The 18,746-nt window shown below is 36.8% G+C and overlaps 1 protein-coding gene across 2 annotated transcripts in view; it reads right to left on the bottom strand.

Annotated features, from left to right (window-relative positions):
• The window catches only part of PIK3C2G (phosphatidylinositol-4-phosphate 3-kinase catalytic subunit type 2 gamma), a 213,511-nt gene that overhangs the window by 45,343 nt on the left and 149,422 nt on the right, over nucleotides 1-18,746 (bottom strand). For both annotated transcript variants that reach the window (XM_040564008.1, XM_040564015.1), the window contains exons 25-28: nucleotides 13,185-13,341; nucleotides 8,496-8,605; nucleotides 1,621-1,813; nucleotides 953-1,074 (exon numbers count right to left, since the gene is read on the bottom strand). In XM_040564008.1, the coding sequence (XP_040419942.1) occupies nucleotides 953-1,074; nucleotides 1,621-1,813; nucleotides 8,496-8,605; nucleotides 13,185-13,341 (582 nt within the window). The remainder of the gene's footprint in view (nucleotides 1-952; nucleotides 1,075-1,620; nucleotides 1,814-8,495; nucleotides 8,606-13,184; nucleotides 13,342-18,746) is intronic.

Genomic DNA, 18,746 nt, shown 5'->3' with positions numbered 1-18,746 from the left:
TTTATCTCAGGTCAAACATCAAAGACCTTTCTATCTTTTGAGTGTATCACTGGAATCTCATCTTGGTTCAGGTAAAGTGTTTATCTTTATGGTCAGCTTTTCGCTTTATCGTTGATTGAGCTTGAAGAGGTGCTTGTATTAGGTAAGCCAGTATGACTGTTTAGGAGTTTTTCTCAATAGCGTATAAAATATAAAGCATATGATATTTGTAGAATACATTACACCACTTATATTACCAAAACCATGGAAAATTATTATATAAAGTAAAGCTGTTTCATGTAAGACAGAAATATGAAGCTATGAAGATGTACACTTCAGAATATTCAAAGCAGGAATGAACATGTACATCAATAAAAAGGAATATTCAGAATTATTGCAACTAATGATGGCTTATTTTTCAAGACTTATGAAACTATTATTATTGAGTGATGCAAGGCATAAAGTATTGTTTTAAGGGACTGGGAGAGCAAGGAAGGTTATTGAGTATTTCTCAGCTGAGGAGTATGTGCATCTTTTTGTAAAAAGTTGATCGTACCTGTCAGTATCAGAGATCATCTTGTTTCTGTTGGGAGACAGTGTGAACATTCCTACATTGTTTTAATATACTGATTTTGCACAATGTTTTGACCAGCATCATGCAGAGAACAAAAACAATTAAAGTCTCTATCATGCCTTTAATGAAGTCAACATCATTTACCCTTTGATTTCCGAAATATCTGTCAGGCCCAAACTGTTCCCCCCTTCTATTCCCATTATAAAGGACGAATAAAATATATAAAAGTTGGACTGTCACAATGGTCTATGATTCAGTTTCTTCTAGGCTGAACAGAAAGGTTGATAGAATATGTCTCATTGCCTTTGTGTTTCTAAAAATATGTCTGCCATACATTTTCTCACATTTTTATCTGTGCACAGAGAGAACCATTTAACATTCACTAATATGCTGCCTTACTCTGGGAGTGCCTCTGATGGAAACTGCTTCTGGAGATGGCTGTGAAGTTTTGAGAACTGGTCAAATGATTTCTCCACAAAAGTGACCACATTGCAGGTTTGCACCACCTGGACTAGATATAGCTGTATCGGGGAAAAAGGAGAGGCAGAAAAGAGAAATGATCAGAGAGGAAAATTTAAAAAAAAAAAAAAAAAGTATGAGTGAAAATATAGGGTGATTTTTACAAAGAAAACCTTTCTTAATGTAGTGCCAAGTGCCACAGAATTCAGTTAGTAATTTATAGTCTTTGCTACACAGGAGGAACTTGCTTGGATAGCATACAACTCAAACACTGAAAGATCACTGTAGTGCGTAAAAACTAATAATGCACCATTAGAGCATCATGTAACAGTCTCCAATTTCTATTAGGCTTCCTAATTTTGTGCCATGCTTTCCTCCTGGATGCTTTAATTAGCTCTTGATTTATTTTTCACTACAGGGCAGGAACTTTTCTCCTTAATGGCTCCCTGCTAATAGCCGTCTGCCTGGTATTCTTTCTCTCTGCTACCTCATTGGCACTGCTGTGATCCTTTCAATGTGGCAAAAGCACACCTTATATAAAAGAGGAGGAGGAGTATATAAGCTCACAAAAGAGTCATTGAAGATCAAGTGAAAAAGACGACACGTACAGAGTCAGACTTTTTGTTGAACCCCAAAATGGTGGCTCTTGCAATTGACTTCTCTGTGTTCAGCATCATCCATTCCTGGGGGACAGTCTCTGAAGCTGGAGGCTTTGCAAAGCCTGTCACTGACATCTGTGCAAGTGTGTGGACCAAGTTATTGAGCTTAACGGGAAAACACTCCAAACTTTCCTTTATTTTCCTGAAAAACAAACAGAAGAGGTGCTATTTATGTATCTGGATTCCATTTCTTGATTCTTGGTTTCACAGATACAAGAACCAAAAAAAACCCATACCTAAAACCTACCTCACATGAATATGTACCATATGCACACCACTGACCACTATTTGCAGCAATACATTTCCATCCCTCGAGCCCCACTGCTTTGAGGACCACTCTTGCTGTAGCTTCTCATGACTGACCTTGGGGTAGTTATTCTTCATAATCTGGATACAACCGGCCTATCAGACGAGAGACAGCCAGAACATTTCCATGTGTGTGTTGAGGAATTCCAGGTTAGAACAACATGTGCTCACTTCAAAAGGGACAGAAGATTGTCTTTGCATTTTCATTACATTAATCTCACATGGACATTAATCTCACATATGTTTGCACAAGGCTAAACATCTCTTGCATCCAATTTTTAATTTAGTTGTGTGTGTCTTGTTAAATACCCTACACAATTCTTAGAAGCCCAATCTTTGTGGAACAGCTTAAGATGTATATATTTATTATTTTTTTTTTCTCTTCTCCTATCTCCTCCCATCTCATCCCTGTGTGAGAGGAACCAGAACGTACTACCGATTTCCCAGTTTTGAGATCTTTCATCAGAAAAGACACAAAGGAAAGAAAAATTACTAGATATACATGCAGATATGTAGTGCAAACTTGTTTTAACATCAAAGTGAACTTGACTTGAGAAATAACACTGCAAGATAATCACTGGTCTTTGAAGAGCAATATGCAGTGCTTATTAGAAAACACTTGCCCTTCTGAATTCAATTGCTGGATAAAATCTATTTAAAATGTGTTACTATTTTTTTTTCTATTCCCACGCTTAGTTCCACAGCTCTCTGAAGACATTCTGGATGGGTTTTATGTTACAGAACAACATCCTATTAGTTTCAGACCATATAGTAGCAAACTTCTACCAAATTGTCTGGTGTTATCTCCGCTCCCCATTTTGGACTATATCTAACTGGCTTACTGGAATTGACAATACCCTTAACCACCTTCATCATTGCCTCTTTGAAGCTGAGCAAATGCTTCATCTGTCATTTAAAATTAAATTCTTATTCACATGTTTCTCTGTGTGGGCTGGGTTGCATACTACAATCAATTGAAATCAACTCAATTCATCACATTAGCCTAATTTTCATGATCTCAGACATTCTGGCTAAAGACTGTAGCTTTACAGATGGCACCATACCAAAAAGAATATTCTACCTGCAGCTAGCTCCCCAGCTTGCTCCCCCAACCTGAGATCTCATTCAAAATACCATGTGAACTCATCATACACCAATTAGGCATACTAAACTAAGGAAACGAGATGTATATGTTTTTCTTAATGTAATAGCATGAGAGGTATTTCTGAATTGATTTAGTTCATTATCTTAATTATTAATTACATTCTTCAGAAACAAATACATACAGACTATTTAATAAATGACACGAATTAACACTCAAATTGAAAACAAGAAAATAAATCTAATTTCAAAATATTAGTACAAAATCATTGATTAGTTAGGCCACATCTGAGGTGAACATTTCTTTTTTAACTCTTACGTGTTTAATTTAATGTTTAGTTTAAACACTTGATAAATCACTGAGACATGATTTAGGTTATAGAATCTGTACATTGGCCATATTATAGCAAAGCGATTAGGGAATTTGCAATGTTACTATAAGAGGCATGTTCACTTTGCAACTAAATACAGTGCATTTTAATTCACATAACACAGGTCTCTGCTTATAAATTAGTATTAATTCAGACATCATCACTATCACAGAGCAGCTAATATTGGAATACTACTATTTAAACAATTCAGTATTTTAATAGTTTGTAGTTTTTTCCATGGATCCATTAAGCTTCTAAAATGCTTTTAACACTTAGATTGCTAATCATATGCCTTCTCTAAACTGAAACAGAGGCTTTTGTTAATGCTGCATCACTTGTCAGTGTTTAAAGGTAAACATTTAAAATAAAATAAAGCCAGAATTATATATAGTTTTTGCCCTCTCTATATACTCTGTTTTCTCTGTATGTGGTCCTCTCTGTTATAATAGAAAGCATTAAGCAATCAGTATGTCCTGTCATTAAGAATGAGTTTAAAAGGCCTCTTTGTTATTCTGATGACATCTCAGAGTGTGTCTTCACAGCAAGGTAGAACAACTACAGTTAAAATTCTCTGAATTTTCTTTCAAGGGTGAACAGGCTTAAGGAAACTCTCCATTCCACAACTTCCCAAAGCTTCCTAACTATGTATGGAACAGTGATGTACATCAAACTCATGTATCATCTTTTTAAATTTTGTGTTTTATTTTTGGTGTATATTACATCACTGACCCAGTTTACCACATTGTGGCAATCTGATTCCCCTTTCTGCCAGCATTTTTTAAATTCATCCTAAGAATCTGTACTAGAACCTTCTCCCTGAACTCTCTCAAACGCTTTCTCTTCTCTTCAGCCCCATTAAGTTTAGCCACTGGTGAAGAATTTGTTAAGAATGGTTATCATTTACTGAGATCCTCTTGCTCCCTAGATCACTACCACTTTTGCTGTGCCTATAGCTGGCTCTGTCCTCACAATGATATCACTGTGAATCATAATATTTCTAAAACAAAATTTGCTGGCAGCAACATTTCATTTGCATCTGTTCATTTGATGCAGGTTTACCAAGACCTTTACAAACTACTTGAGTGCAGCTGAAAGAGAGTTTAGTATAGTAGTTTTGTCTATGTCCCATTAGAAGTCACCAGCTGTCACTGTTTTTTCAGCTCTTTGGAAGATTTCTTGCTGGAATATCTGCAGTCACCTCAGAAACAGGGGTTGTACGATCATTTTAAGATTAGTGTCATGTTTTGAAATGAGTTACTGTGAATTGTCCAGTTTCGCAGCTGTTGGCATTTGTGGTTTGGAGTGGATACGTTTGACCTAGGCAATGGCAGGTACCTAATAAATGATAAAAAAGTAAAGATGGCAGCTGACCTAAGCAGCACCCCTCAATCAAGCAACTGAAGATATGCAATGGTGCTTCGCTGGTAATTGCCAGATCCACAGTGCCTCTCTTAATCATGAGTTTCTACAAGTGAGTTAGATTGTATACTACAATCAATTGAAATCAACTCCATTCATTGCACTAGGCTAACTTTAATACCTTAAAAATAATTTTAAATACGTATCACTTTACAGGCATATTAAAAATGTCAGGCAGCAGTCGACACCATGCTGACATTTGAAGATAGCTGCAGAAAACCAAAGAGGAAATTTATGTTCAGAAGTAGGATGGCTTTCTTTTTTCATTGTTATAACTGAGTTGTGAGGGAATGAGGAAAGGAGGGAGGAAAAGGATCAAATTGAGTTTCAAGGATCAAACTGAGTTCAGGGCAGATGCTGGAGAGACAACAATGTTTCATTTGGCACTAGGTGCACAGAAATGACAAGCAAACACAGAAACTCTTGTTTAACTCTCAATCGGTGCACTGTTTATTCATGATCTGAGAGTGTGACCTTCCAGAAGGCTACAATCTGTGAGCTTCAGCACTGCTGCTCATCAGCTCATAATAGTGAACTGACCCAATATGAGAAGAGAACAATACACAAATGAGACCACAGATTACTGAACATGCCTTAATTCAAAAATGAGAGCAAAAGAATTTGGTAAAACACAGAATAACAATTAACATTGTTTTGCCAAGAATATTCGTGGCATCATTCATCATTTTATGCTGTTTTTAAGCGACAGTGGAGGCAATATCAGTACTATTGCTCAAATCAAACTCAGACAATTGCTAAAAGCAACCTATTTCTACAGAAATACAGAAATACAGAGAGAAATATTCTTCTCCTATTTCCACTAGCAGAAGTTTTTTTTCTTTTTTTTTCTTTTCAGCAGATACATTATATGATTGAAACTTAAAGATCACAATAAATACCTTGCATTTAGAACAACAAATAACTCTTGGCAGCTTTTAACATTCCAATGACCACATTTCTTATCTAGAAATGAACTTTTTCAAAACAATACAATGTTTACAGAAGTAATTGTGGAGAGAAAGCAGCTATGAATTTCAAAGGATTTGAAGGCTACTGGAAGTTATGCTAATAAACAGAACTTCCAATTTCACTTGCTTCCTAAGGACAACCTGAAAAGTATGGAGAGACCACGAGAAGTGTGGGATTTGATTTTTTTCTCACCTGTGCTTTCTGTACAAAAAGGAATTAGGGAGGAATTTTTCTGAAGGATGGGAATAAGGACAACATAGGTAATGCAAAGCTCACAAAAATCTCAAAATATTAACATTCCTAGGAGCAGGTCAGAAAATGCTTATATTGATGTAAAGTCCTGAATAGATCTAGGTATCAAGCCATACCAAAGACTGCCTGGAAACATTTTTCAGAAGTTAAAATACTACTAGACATGAAAATTGGCATTCTGCCTATGTTTAAACATGTAGAAGTGTTAGCTAATACATGCTTTGAATTAACACAAATTATGTTCAAACATGAATACAAATTAGAATTAAAAAAACCCACAAAAACAAAACAAAACACGAACAACATGAAGTAAAATGAGATCTATAGAATTCATGAGCTGATGAAAAGACACCTTGTACTTACAAACGAGCATATATGATATGAACATACACTAAGGGTATTAAAGAAGAAAATATGCAACCTAGCAATATCTGAGTTTTCTACATGATATAATGATCTCTATGACCAATAACAAATTCAAAGGAAATTAGAACAATAGCCCTAGAGTTCACTAAAAGCATTATAGCAGAAAATACAGTTCCAAATAAGATCTGAGGCCACAGCACTGCACAGATCTGCAGCATGGTGTTACGTTTATTGGTAAGCAGGACTTGAGGGTCAATTCCCACTCTTAAGTCCTTCACTTTCCTCAGCCTCAAAACTCCATAACCACCTCACCCACTTCCAAGAAAGAGTATGGAGCTCTTGTCCTGAATGCTGCCCTCATCCTTTATCTTCTGTCTAAGCAAGACTGCATTGAATTTAACCCTAACCATAACCTTATTCCTACCCAACTGAAAAGCATACTAATGCTTTTAACCTCCAGAAGAGTGCTAGGCACTGGCTCTGAGCTTTGCATGACACTAATTCAATTTTCGCTCTGAAGACTCACATTTCCTTACTTGTTATGTATAACCTAGTCTTTTTTTCTCTAATTAAGTGAAATGGCTTTTCTACCCATGAGAAACAAACACATCCACCCAAACTATGACAGATTCAAGACTTTTACATTTTAATTGGAAGCTGCATGTTTCCTATTTGAAGTGGAAATGTAAGTCTGTAATTTGGGAATATGTAAAATTTTAAAGGAAAGGATAAGGTAGGAGTTGACAGTAAATGTGAAGCTGTAATTAAATTTTAAAATAAACCAATCTTGTTAAGGGGCAATAGGGAAAGCATATGAGAAAACAAGAGTTAAAGTAGAGAAACCTCAGTGCTCTGCTGTGTGCAAAGTGATGGAACGATTGCTCTTGCCTCAAGGCAGTTTGCGCGGTACAGAGAATTATGCTGCCTTATGGAAGTGTCCTTTAGGGCTTTGAGTTTGGAAAGACTGTGAACTGGACGTGCCCTGCACATGCACAAGAAGAAGAGGTCAGAAGGCTGTGACTTGCTGTGCATGTGTATGCAGTGTCCAGCATGCTGTGAATTCAGACTGTCCTTTGCAAATGATGGTGTTGCACAGGACAGGTTCTGACAGGGAGAGATTTTCTCATACTGTGCCTAGAATGAGAAAGTGAGTTTCCAAATCCATTCAGTTTCCATTGACTCAATATAGAGCATCATCAAATTAACAGTTGGAAATATATGTACTACAGAGGCCTGTCCCAAAAGATCACAACTGCAGGCTTCCAACTGATTTTTAATAGGTCATCTGCAACTCCTCATCAATAATCCCCAGTTATTATCACAAACAAGTAAAACGTGATTATTCTCATACAAATAAAGCATTAAATATACCTATACTCACATACAATTCTGTTCTGTTATACATCCATTGAGTGCTTAAAAGGAAGAATCATTACCATTTTGCAGGTGGAGAAACTATGGCTAACAGAGGCAGAATAACTTGCCTGAAGCAACGCAAAAGGTACTAAGAAGATCAGAAAAGGGAATATAATGCAAGAATTCTAAGTCCTCATTCAGACAGTTAACAATTCAAACCTTTTTATGGGAAGATTTTACAAAACCCACTGCAAACATTATTCAGATTTTGTTGTTGTTTTTGTTTCTTGGAAGAACATTCAAACATTCATTCAAAATGTCTGCAGTCCAAATCCTGGTGCATGGAGTTAGTAGATCTAAAGGCAGAGGTAAGCTGGCTATAAATAAGCCATAGTGGTTTTACCATTCCAACTGAATAAAACCAGTAGGCACTGAATAAGTGTCTTCCTACATGTGTACAAGTGCACAACTGTGTATCTTTGAGAAACTTGAGAAGGTTGGTTATAAGATGCATAAGGAGTGGATTTTTTAAAGTAAACGTGTGAGGATGAATTATCCTTTTGTGTAATTTCACTGATTACAACCCCTTAACATAAGAGAAAAAAATGTACTTAAAAAAAAAAAAAGACAGCTTTTCTTTATGCCTGAAGGTGACAAACTTTCTGGCTTATATTCTGTCTTTACCTTGTAAAGTAGCTTGTAGCCTGGAGGTCTGAGTCCTGAGGACGGAGCTTATCATAGACATACTTCAAATCCTGAATACTCTTCAGCTCAGGCAATCCTGCATGCAGCATCTTTAAGTAAAGAAACATCATTACTTCCTTGTACTACTAAAAATAAAATAAAATTAAATGGGGCCAACTGAGAAAAGGAAGGATTTACACAAAAAGGTCTTTTTCTAAAACACAAAGTTTTGCTGATCTGTAAAGTTGTTCTGGTGCTAGAGCAATGCCTGGAATACTAAAGTGAACATATTGCACTGTAAACCTTCACACTGAGGTACCAGAAAGAGAAACTGGTGAAAATCACCAGTCTATTTGAACTATTTATTTTCTATTCCGATGTCACAATCTCAATATATGCATTGCTAATCTTCCTTCATAGCCTTCTAATGGTGATAATGGGAAGACAACAGGATGCTGGGAAAATGTAGCCACCTGAACAATAGTAACCATATTTCTGTTACGCTGACAATGAAAGCCAAGCCCTAATCCTATTTAGTGCAACATCACCTTCTCATCTGTAACTACGGCTTCCACCAGCACTGCTCTGGACTCCTCCTGCAAAGGGATCATAGAGTCATTCCCTTTACAGTCAATGGAGGAGAAAGATCCCTTTAGATTTTGACTCACAGCAGGAGCCCTGACTTGGCCACTTGGAACTGCCCTCTGAAAGAAACATATCATTCCCCTTGCATGAGGGATGGAGCTGGTCTAGTTAGTTGGCAAGGTTAGGTTAAAAAGACAAAATAATACAACTATTTCCCTTGCAAAGTTACAGCACAATGAGCAGTGTAGACAACTAAGTGCGTCCAGTTGACCATACATCTCTCTCCAGGCAATGTAAAATGTCACAACAAAAATCTTTTTGATTCACTTCAAAACATACTGATTTTTCTCAATGATCACAGTAATTTGAGAGTGATGTTTTGTGTGTAATGGAGAAAAAAAATCACTCCTTCACATTTCTCAGAAGGAAATGTATGTGAATTTGCTGTCACTGCTGTGCATTCTTCATTGACATTTATGTCTACTGCAGATAGAACATCCCGCTGAGTTTTGCAGATAATGGCAAAGAAAAAAAGGAAACACTGATTTTATTTTAAAGTTTGGTTGAGGGATAAATAGAGGAAAGGGAAAAGGGATGAGGGGAGGGTGTCGTTTTCCTTATTCCTTCAAATATTCCTTCTCAATATTTTTACATCAAGTTTCAATATTTTTTGTTTTCTTTTTGGCATTATGAGGAAAATCTTGCTTCATATAAGGCCAAATCAATACTACCACTGGACCTTTAGATTGCTGTCTCACAGAGTTCTGGCTAGCAAGGAGCAGAAAGACAGAAAGCTCAATGAGGAGAATGTAAGTAGCTTGTTTTCCTGATTGAGTGAAACTTGGTGAGTTGAGAGCTCGGACATTAACAACATTCAGCACTTAGGGATGCACACTGCTATTTACATCTCCAACACATTTATAAGAAAGGTAACAACTCCTGTCCCCTTTTAAAATTAAAAGAGTTGTTTCATAGACAAATTAAGCTTCTTGCCCTTCATTAGAAAATAGAACAATGACAGATCTGAACATAATCTGAATGATCCATAGTGTGAGTGCAGAATGGGATTTTTTAGGATCCCTGAACTGCAGAAGGGGGAAAGTCATTTGCCAACCCCAAAAATGTCTTCACTTGGGTGGTACCTACACACTGTTTTGCTGGCTGCAAGAGGTCCTAGAGGGTTATTACACTGCTTCATCCCTCTTGCTTCATGTAGCATATCTATCTTGTTTCCCCTCATGGAGGAGGCTTCTAAAAATGTAGCTAGTGTTTCTAGATTCTAATTGGACAAGAGATGGAACAACTGTTCAGGAAACAACTACAGGTTGCCTAGGGAAACTCAAATACTAGATGCGTAAGTTTAAGCATCTGGATTTATACCCCCTTGTTTGACCACACGTATGTCTTGACCTACCACACTTAATCATCTCAGGCCTTCTTACTTGCTGAGTGGAACTGCTTATGCTCTCCTTGGGCCTGGATTCAGAGCTGGTGTATGAAGCTCAGCCCACCAATACATGTAAAAATGAATAGACTTGGCGTCAGGTTTTCATGCACAGACCTCCAAAATGGGAATGTTTCGCTGGTGTTTCTGAGCTGTAGGAAGGTGAGATGACTTGTCTGGGGACAACAGTCTCAGGTCTTACCTGTTTCTTGTCACACCATATGCAAGTGCATCAATTACTTGCTGTCTAGTGTCACCTCTAAGCACTTTTTAATTTTCTACTTGAAAAATCTTTATAACAGTAACGTATTCTGCACTTTTTTAAACTAGTCAAAAGGTGTTTGTGTCCTCCTATCAGCCTTTGTTTAATAGCTCACATCAATTCTTTAACGAGAACAAATCTAATGAACTACAGGCATTTATACAGCTGGACACTGTCAGCAAACTCTTGGGTCTCCCACAGATGTTTCTGCTTTTCAAAGTGATGCAAACTTCATGGATTATTTCTTACTCCCAGCAGAAAATGTTGGAACAGTTCTAGAAACATGCTGCTCACCACTATGAAAAAGCATTAAGTCCCATACTGGGAAAAAAAATCATGAAAACACTTTGCTAGAAACCACTAACAGTTACTGACCATTCAGAGCACTGTTTACAGCTCTTGTCAAGCTGTACTTTTTGGAAATGGCCTTATTGTTTGGATTTTTTAACCATGCTTTACAAACAGTGTCTTATAAAAGAGAATGTGGCAGGGGAAGGAGAGCTAAATGATGCAGATTTCCAGATATTGAGAGGTATCTTAGGCTGTCATTGATACACATAGGCAGTGGTTAGTTTGTCTTGTCCCTTCCTGATAACATCTGATATTTTGCGTAGAAATGAATTCAAAGTACGACTTCACAGTCTATTTAGTTTTCTTAACTAAAATAGTTTCAGAACTAAACCATTTTGATACCTTCTTCCAACCAACACTCCATTTCAAGTACAGAACCAGACTCAGCTTTCCAAACATCATTGGCAAAAACAAGGCATGCACAACTCATCTAGTTTGTTTAATATCCTTTGACATCAAGTGCTCATCAATGAGGCGTGAGTACACTGCCAGTTATTTTTCGATTATGAAATGCAACACAATTGACTGAACTGCAGCTCATTGACCAATGCTGAAACATATTTGTATCCTGAATTTTAGCTCAGCACTCAAAGAACAGCAGAAACAAAAGAAAAGGCAGTATGCCTGAATATAGACAAACCTGACCTATATCCAGGCAGAGATAGATAGGTATTTCAGAGTTCCTGCTGGGAACATTTTCCTAACACTCTCTCTATATATTATCTCAGAGTAATCTAACATCAGTATCTCTGCTGATTGCAGAAGAAGGGACTGACTGCACTGAGGACCAGGGGGTGAACAGGAGATGTAGCTATATTTGCAGCATGCACTTTTAGGCAACCTGTCCAGAAATGCAGAGATAACTGCTGTGGATGAGGGGGCATGGGTGCTCTTGAGCTTTCCAGAGACTCTAACTTTAACTTTAACTTTAACTTTAACTTTAACTTTAACTTCGATAGTATTTCCCAGAACGGCATTTTGCACTGCTTCCAGCCACTATGGTTACTATGTGTTTGGGCAGAAGCAGGGTTGAGATTTGGGGCAATTCTTCCTGCTCTATATTGGGTAATCACACAATGTACCACTGCATGAGAATCCATGGACAAGACAGAGGCAGGACAAGGAAATTCTTGCTGTTTCTCCCCCCCCCCCCCTCCCCCCCTCCACCACTGCAGAAGCTGGAGACAATAGAGCTGTGTTTATGGAGTAACATTTTGGCTGTACCCCAGCTTCAGCAGGAATTCTGGTTACAACTTCATATAGAATTTTCATGCACAAACATTATCTAGGCTTTGCGTTGGGCCCTGGACATAAGTTTTGGATTAATAGTCTAACCAAGCATATAAACAAATATTAGTTAATTTAATATTCTCATTCTACCCGTGAGAGGGGAAAATTATTAAGGTTTCATGCACAAGTGCTTAAAAGATTCCATAAAGAACTTATGGAATCTGCCACAGCACGTGAATCAGCATGAATACTGAAGGGATAAAAAAACGCCTAAAGATCTTAGAATTCTATACAAAAGGATATTAAAATCTGTCTTAATATAGGTCATGCTCCTTCATTTGCCATCCTAAAAAGGGAGTGTGGAACTGTGCAAAAAACCCACTCCAATGGCATCACTGGTAGCTGCAGTGCTGCTACATACTTTTACATCAGTCAATGTGTGAAACATTTAGTTTTCTTTGGCTTGCTGTAACCATAAATGAGGTTGGTCAATGATTGCTTGAAAACCTTGAAAAATGACTGAGTGAAAATTCCTGAATGTAGACCTTGCACCCAGGTTCTTTTACAGCTTTCAGCTGTTTTATAAAAAACAAACAAACAAACAAAAATCAAGTGGCAGCTTAGCTTTTCTTTTCTCAGAAATTAGTACAAGAAATTGCACATTTTCTTTGCACAGGAAGTGCCAGCACTAACATTTTCTGGAGTACAGCTTGATACCTCTTCAAATCATAGTGCTACAGGAGGCAGTAGAGAAGTGTTAAAAGGGAAGAGAACACCAGAGGAAATTGATTTTTGGTTTCATCTTCAAGTTTCTTACCATCTCCAGCAGGTTCAAGAGTAACTGGCTGTGTTTCCTGACTATATTATAAGCTCGACAACAAAGCTCCACAAACTCTTGAAAACGCGGTGGGTTTTTTCCACCTTCTGTGATGAAATACTCCATCTCTGATGTGAAGATGAAAGGAGCTCGGTCCCTTGAAAAGAAAACAATTATGTGAGAAATTTCATTTAAAATAGCAAATCATACAAGACGGTTAATATTTGTGACTCATTATTCATATTTGTTTTTCCAGTATTATCTTCCTCATTATTTCATCTCTCCTTTCCTCCAGTGTGGACAGGTCTATTGGTCTATCTGGTATCCCTGACTAATTGGGGCAGAGACAGATCTCACAGCAAGAGCTTCCCAGTAAGAAAGACAACAACTGAACAAGTTTGGGGCTTACTTATTTTCCTCTGGCTTTTCTTTACTTTTCTTTTTAAATTCTCATTGCTTTAATTTCTTGACTTCTGCCTGAAAGTGAATCTGGAAACATGTTCACTCATAGTATTGAAATATTTAAAAGTTGTTCTTAAACAGGATGGGATATAACTATCAACTCCCTACTAGGTGAGACGTGAATTAAAGAAAAAAAACTGCAACCCCACAATCCAAAAGCAACAACAAAAATATATAACATATGATGTGATCATTAAATATACACCATTCTGAAGGGATGTTTCTAACTTGAGTTACGACAGAATAAACCCAAATACATTCTCTTGTTCTCTGTACAGTTACTCTGTATTCACACTGGAGTAAATGAGGTACAGAATCTGAAACCATGTCTTGCCTTTTTTCTTATCACTAGCAATGTTTGTGACTATGGCATGCTATTGAAGTAAAAAACAAATTAGCCAGGCTTCTGCTAACAATCCTATCATCTGATAGTTTTAGAAAAGACAGATATACTGCATCTTAGCACAGACAAAACTACTGCAGCAATTTTCTCATCGCAACTGTGTATACAGATGCATGTACACAGATTAGAGGGCTATATCCCACAGAAATACACACAGTTGGTTAACCCTTAAATCAAAATAAACTTGAGTAAACCAAATACTTTTGGGAAACTAATGCAGAAACAAAGTTGAGAATGTCTGTTTCTTGCTAAAACCTCAAATGTGGGCAGAGCCTACTCTGCTTGCTGATTCATTCATAAACAAGACAAAGAAGAATTGGAAATTTCATCATTTTCCTACAAAAAATGTTTGTTTTGTTTTACTGAAGAAAGTCCAGTTGCCATGAGATTCTAGGCTGCAGATGGGAGTCTCAGTTACATGAAATGTTAAATGACCTTCCCTTTCTTATTTCTGGAATATTACTTTTGTTGTTTACATTGAAGATAACTTTGAAAACAGACACCCTACAGGCATAATTCATCTCAAATCAGCCCAGGTCTTTTTTATTATTATTATTTAATTATTATTTTTATATATTTTTAAAGTTTTTTAATATATTATTCCATTTCAGTTAGGTAGTATTAGGAATTATGAAAGTCTCCACAATATTGATTCTTATTCTTTCCTTCCACATTTTTCTGTATCATGCAAGATGTGAGTTCACAGTGTGACAGTTATGTTACAGTAAGACTTTTTCACAGTGATTGTGTAGTTTTGTGCTGTAGCTCTCAGAGAATTACAAAACTGATTCTATTACTGATTACAGAGAGCAAGATCCATCCCAGATCCATCTGTTATTCATTCATCTTTCAGCTTATCTTCTGTCTATCAGTGGCATTTAATGTAGATGTTAAGTATTAATTAGTTAGGTTCACTTAGGGTCACAGAAGTCAATTCATTGAAACCAATAAGTAAAAGAGATTGACCCAGAAAATAAGCAATGCTAACATTTTCACTTATCTGTGGGTAGACATCCAACCTAAAACCTGATTTGAAAGCTTTCTAGCACCTTGAGAATGCTTAAAAAACAAAACTCAGTTTCTTGTCCATAGTGGGGTATTTGGGCTAAAATATCCCAAGCCAAAATTACTGCTCTAAATTTACCATAATGTGTACTATGTTCAAAGCTCATATTTGATTTCTGATGTCCAGCTGCACGAAGAGACACAATTACACTATGAAGACATAGCCCTTTCTGAGCTAGTCCAAGTATCCCACATTAATCTACTTGCTTAAAACAGATAGTTACATCAGAAATTACTTTACTGGAAGAAATATCGTGTTTAACATTGCTGGATTGGGCTGTGGGCCAACTTCCACATAGTGCATTGACTGCAACATTAGTCAATTCCCTTACTGCTGTTGCTAAAGGATCCATTTGAACACATAACTGATATGTTAGTATTTATATTACTTACAGGTTAATTTTACTTGTGAGATAATTTTAAGCAGTTTTACGAGGTTCTTAAATTTCTCAGTATTATTGAAGACTTTTTTTTTTTTTTTTTTTTTTAAATGCGGTAGGGCTCTCCGCCTTTATTAACCTGCAAAATATGATATAGAAATTTGCTTTCCGCTAAAGCATATAAGCCTGATTTTGCTCAAGGTATTGTAGTATCAGAACCTCGCCCCCAAGTAACCCCTGCAATGAGTCAGACACTAAAGCTCCATGCTTGCCTGTGTCTAAGTAAGCTGTCCACTCAGAAAGGGATCACTTTGCAATTGAAATAAAAAACATGAAAACAACCTAGTATAAGAGACAAGATCCATGAGAAGGAAGAACAGAGTCATTTGTCATGATAATATTAAAAAGTAAAGTTTCAGTGGAAAGAGATACTCATTGAACAGTAGGTTAAAGATTCTGAAAGAAAAAAAAAAGAAAAAACAATTGACAGGGCTGAACGTCTATGTAAATAGGCAAAATGTTCTTTGCTGTTTTCACAGACTCCTCTGCAATACAAAAATATGGAAGGTGATAGTCTAAAAATTACTCCAGAAAAATTACATACAGGCAAGTGTAAGTCACCATCCATCACGCATGGGAAAACTTACATCAGCAAATGATAGTGGATGTTTTAGCTTGCATAAGAAAAAAAGCAATGACTGCTTTGGTTTTGCATGAGCTTTTTAATTTATCACACATACATGTGCAGATGAACTTCACCCAGGTGTACAGCCTATGTTTCCATATTTAAGCCATCTCTAACCAATAGCCTTCTTTATGGCACAATAGCTTAGATAGTATTACAGATGGCATTTACTGAGAAGATTTGCAAAGTGTCCAAAAGCTTGTTAATAACTATGAAAGACATCACTTATTTGAACATAACCCTATTACATAATTTGTTCAAATGAAATTATCTAAAAGATCTAAACATTAAAAACTTTATACCCCCAAACATACTCAAGATCACAGATAAAACCTATAATACTTTAAATCCATGGGATGCACAAGGACCAATAATTCTGTACTACAGCCAATGGCAAAATAAGCCATAGCCTAAAATTTGTATCTATTAGAATCTTTTTCCCATGTAATTAATGAAATAGCTGGCTTTAGTTTAACAAAACTAGTATGATTAGGTACTTTCAAGGAAAAGACTTTTACTATGATATCCCCGTAGAAGACCAAAATCCTTTTTTTTTTTTTTTCTTGAGTACAACCATTTCTAGAAAATAAGCCTTATTGAGACAATTGGTGTGACTTGAGGTGGACCACAGATGTACAGTGTACAATCCCCTCAAAATCATTAAATCTATCTTGTCACATCTCTCTCTCTCTCTCTCTCTCTTCCTCCTCTTTTCCCCCATGCCACTAAAGACCTAGATGAGATTAATAAGCCCCCTTTTTTTTTTTTTTTTCTATATGGGAAATCAGTCAAAAAGACAATACCCCAATTTATGCCAGAGCCTGATTGCAATCCTGGACATTTGTCCTGGTTTCAGTTAGGATAGAGTTAATTTTCTCTTAGTAGCTCGTAGGGTGCTAGGTTTTGGATTAGGATGAGAAGAGTGCTGATAACATGCTGATGTTTTAATTGTTGCAGAGCAGTGCTTACACTAAGCCAAGGACTTTTCAGCTTCTCGCTCTGTCCTGCCAGTGAGCAGGCTAGGGATGCAGCAGGAGCTGGGAGGGGACAGACCCAGGACAGCTGACCCAGACTGGCCAAAGGGGTATTCCATACCATCTGACGTCACGCTAAACAATATATAGGGGTGGCTAGCTGGGGTGGGGGGGGCCAGCTGCTTGGGGATAGGCTGGGCATCGGTCAGCGGGTGGTGAGCAATTGCATTGTGCATCACTTGTTTCATACACATTATTATTAGTAGTACTATTATCATTATTATTATTATTATTATTGTTATTATTATTTTCCTGTCTTAATAAACTGTCTTTATCTCAACTCACAGACTTCACTTTCCCATTTCTCTCCCCCATCCCAGAAAGGGAGGGGGGAGGGTGAGCTGACGGCTATGTGGTGTTTAGCTGCCGGCTGGGTTAAATCACAACAACATTAGAGAGTTTTGCTTTACTATGGCTGTGACAAAAGAGTGTACTCACGTCATGCACTCATGCAGGGAAAAATAAGTTTAGTTTTAAGTTTTGGTGGTTGTTATTGTCATTGTTGTTGTTGTTTTCCTTGTTTACTGCTTTCAGAGATATAAGATTTTCATTGGAATGTGTTTTACAGTTCCTCTGGAGATTAAGAATGTTTGGATAATATGTCATCAGAGAAAGGAAAGAAAGGAAACCTCAAGCAACTGAACAGATCATAATGCAAAAACAAACTTAGTTTGTGCTGATGGGAACACTTATTAGGACTTTACTATAGGCTAGAAATATGTTGCATTCTTAGAAGACCAGTAAGAGCATCAGGCTTTGTTATGAAATAGTAGATGCAACCTGATTAACTATTTTTTTAAGATAAACAACAGCTTTAGTCTTTCCTATTATGAATCTCACAGTACAGAACATTCAAGATAGATACACTGACTGTATTTTATATAAGTAGCAAAAGCATATGAGATAATCAACAACAACTGAACTTTACTCTGATCCAATCTAAACTTCTTAATAGTGTTGTTAGTGTTGTTTAAGGCACATGCAATAATACAACGGGACAGAAACAGATTAGTTTTTTGGATGTAGTCAAAATTGTCATATGGACATATGAGATAGAGTGTGAAAAACAGTACAGAAATGTTTGCAATTTAAAAATCATCTGCTCAGTAGCATAAACCCCCGTATATTCCCTGACTACTTTAAAACCACATAGGCTGAGTCAAGAGTGATGGATAGGTTTCAGCACGATTATGTGGAATTTAGATGTATCCAGTAAAATAGGAAAAGCTTTTAGTGAATGTTTGAATGCTGACATCTTTTGCTCTGTGGAAAAAGCTGAAAGCTTACTGAAGAACACACACACACACACTAAATGAAAATGAATGCTTATTTCTATAAGCTAAGTGAAGATACCTAATCACTGTAATGATATACATATGTATGTATTTGCAGACATAGAAAAAAGAGAACATGAGCAAATGTATCCCCTGCTTATATTACAGAATAAAAAAGTAAACAACTGCACAGTACAATTTATCTTAAGCAAGCATACATAGAGTCATAAAAAGATATGCCTGGAAGGGCAACCGCAAG

Source organism: Cygnus olor, chromosome 1 (assembly GCF_009769625.2).
Source record: "Cygnus olor isolate bCygOlo1 chromosome 1, bCygOlo1.pri.v2, whole genome shotgun sequence".
NCBI lineage: Eukaryota > Metazoa > Chordata > Aves > Anseriformes > Anatidae > Cygnus > Cygnus olor.
The sequence above is the reverse complement of the archived record's forward strand: the minus strand, read 5'-3'. Positions and strand labels throughout refer to the sequence as shown.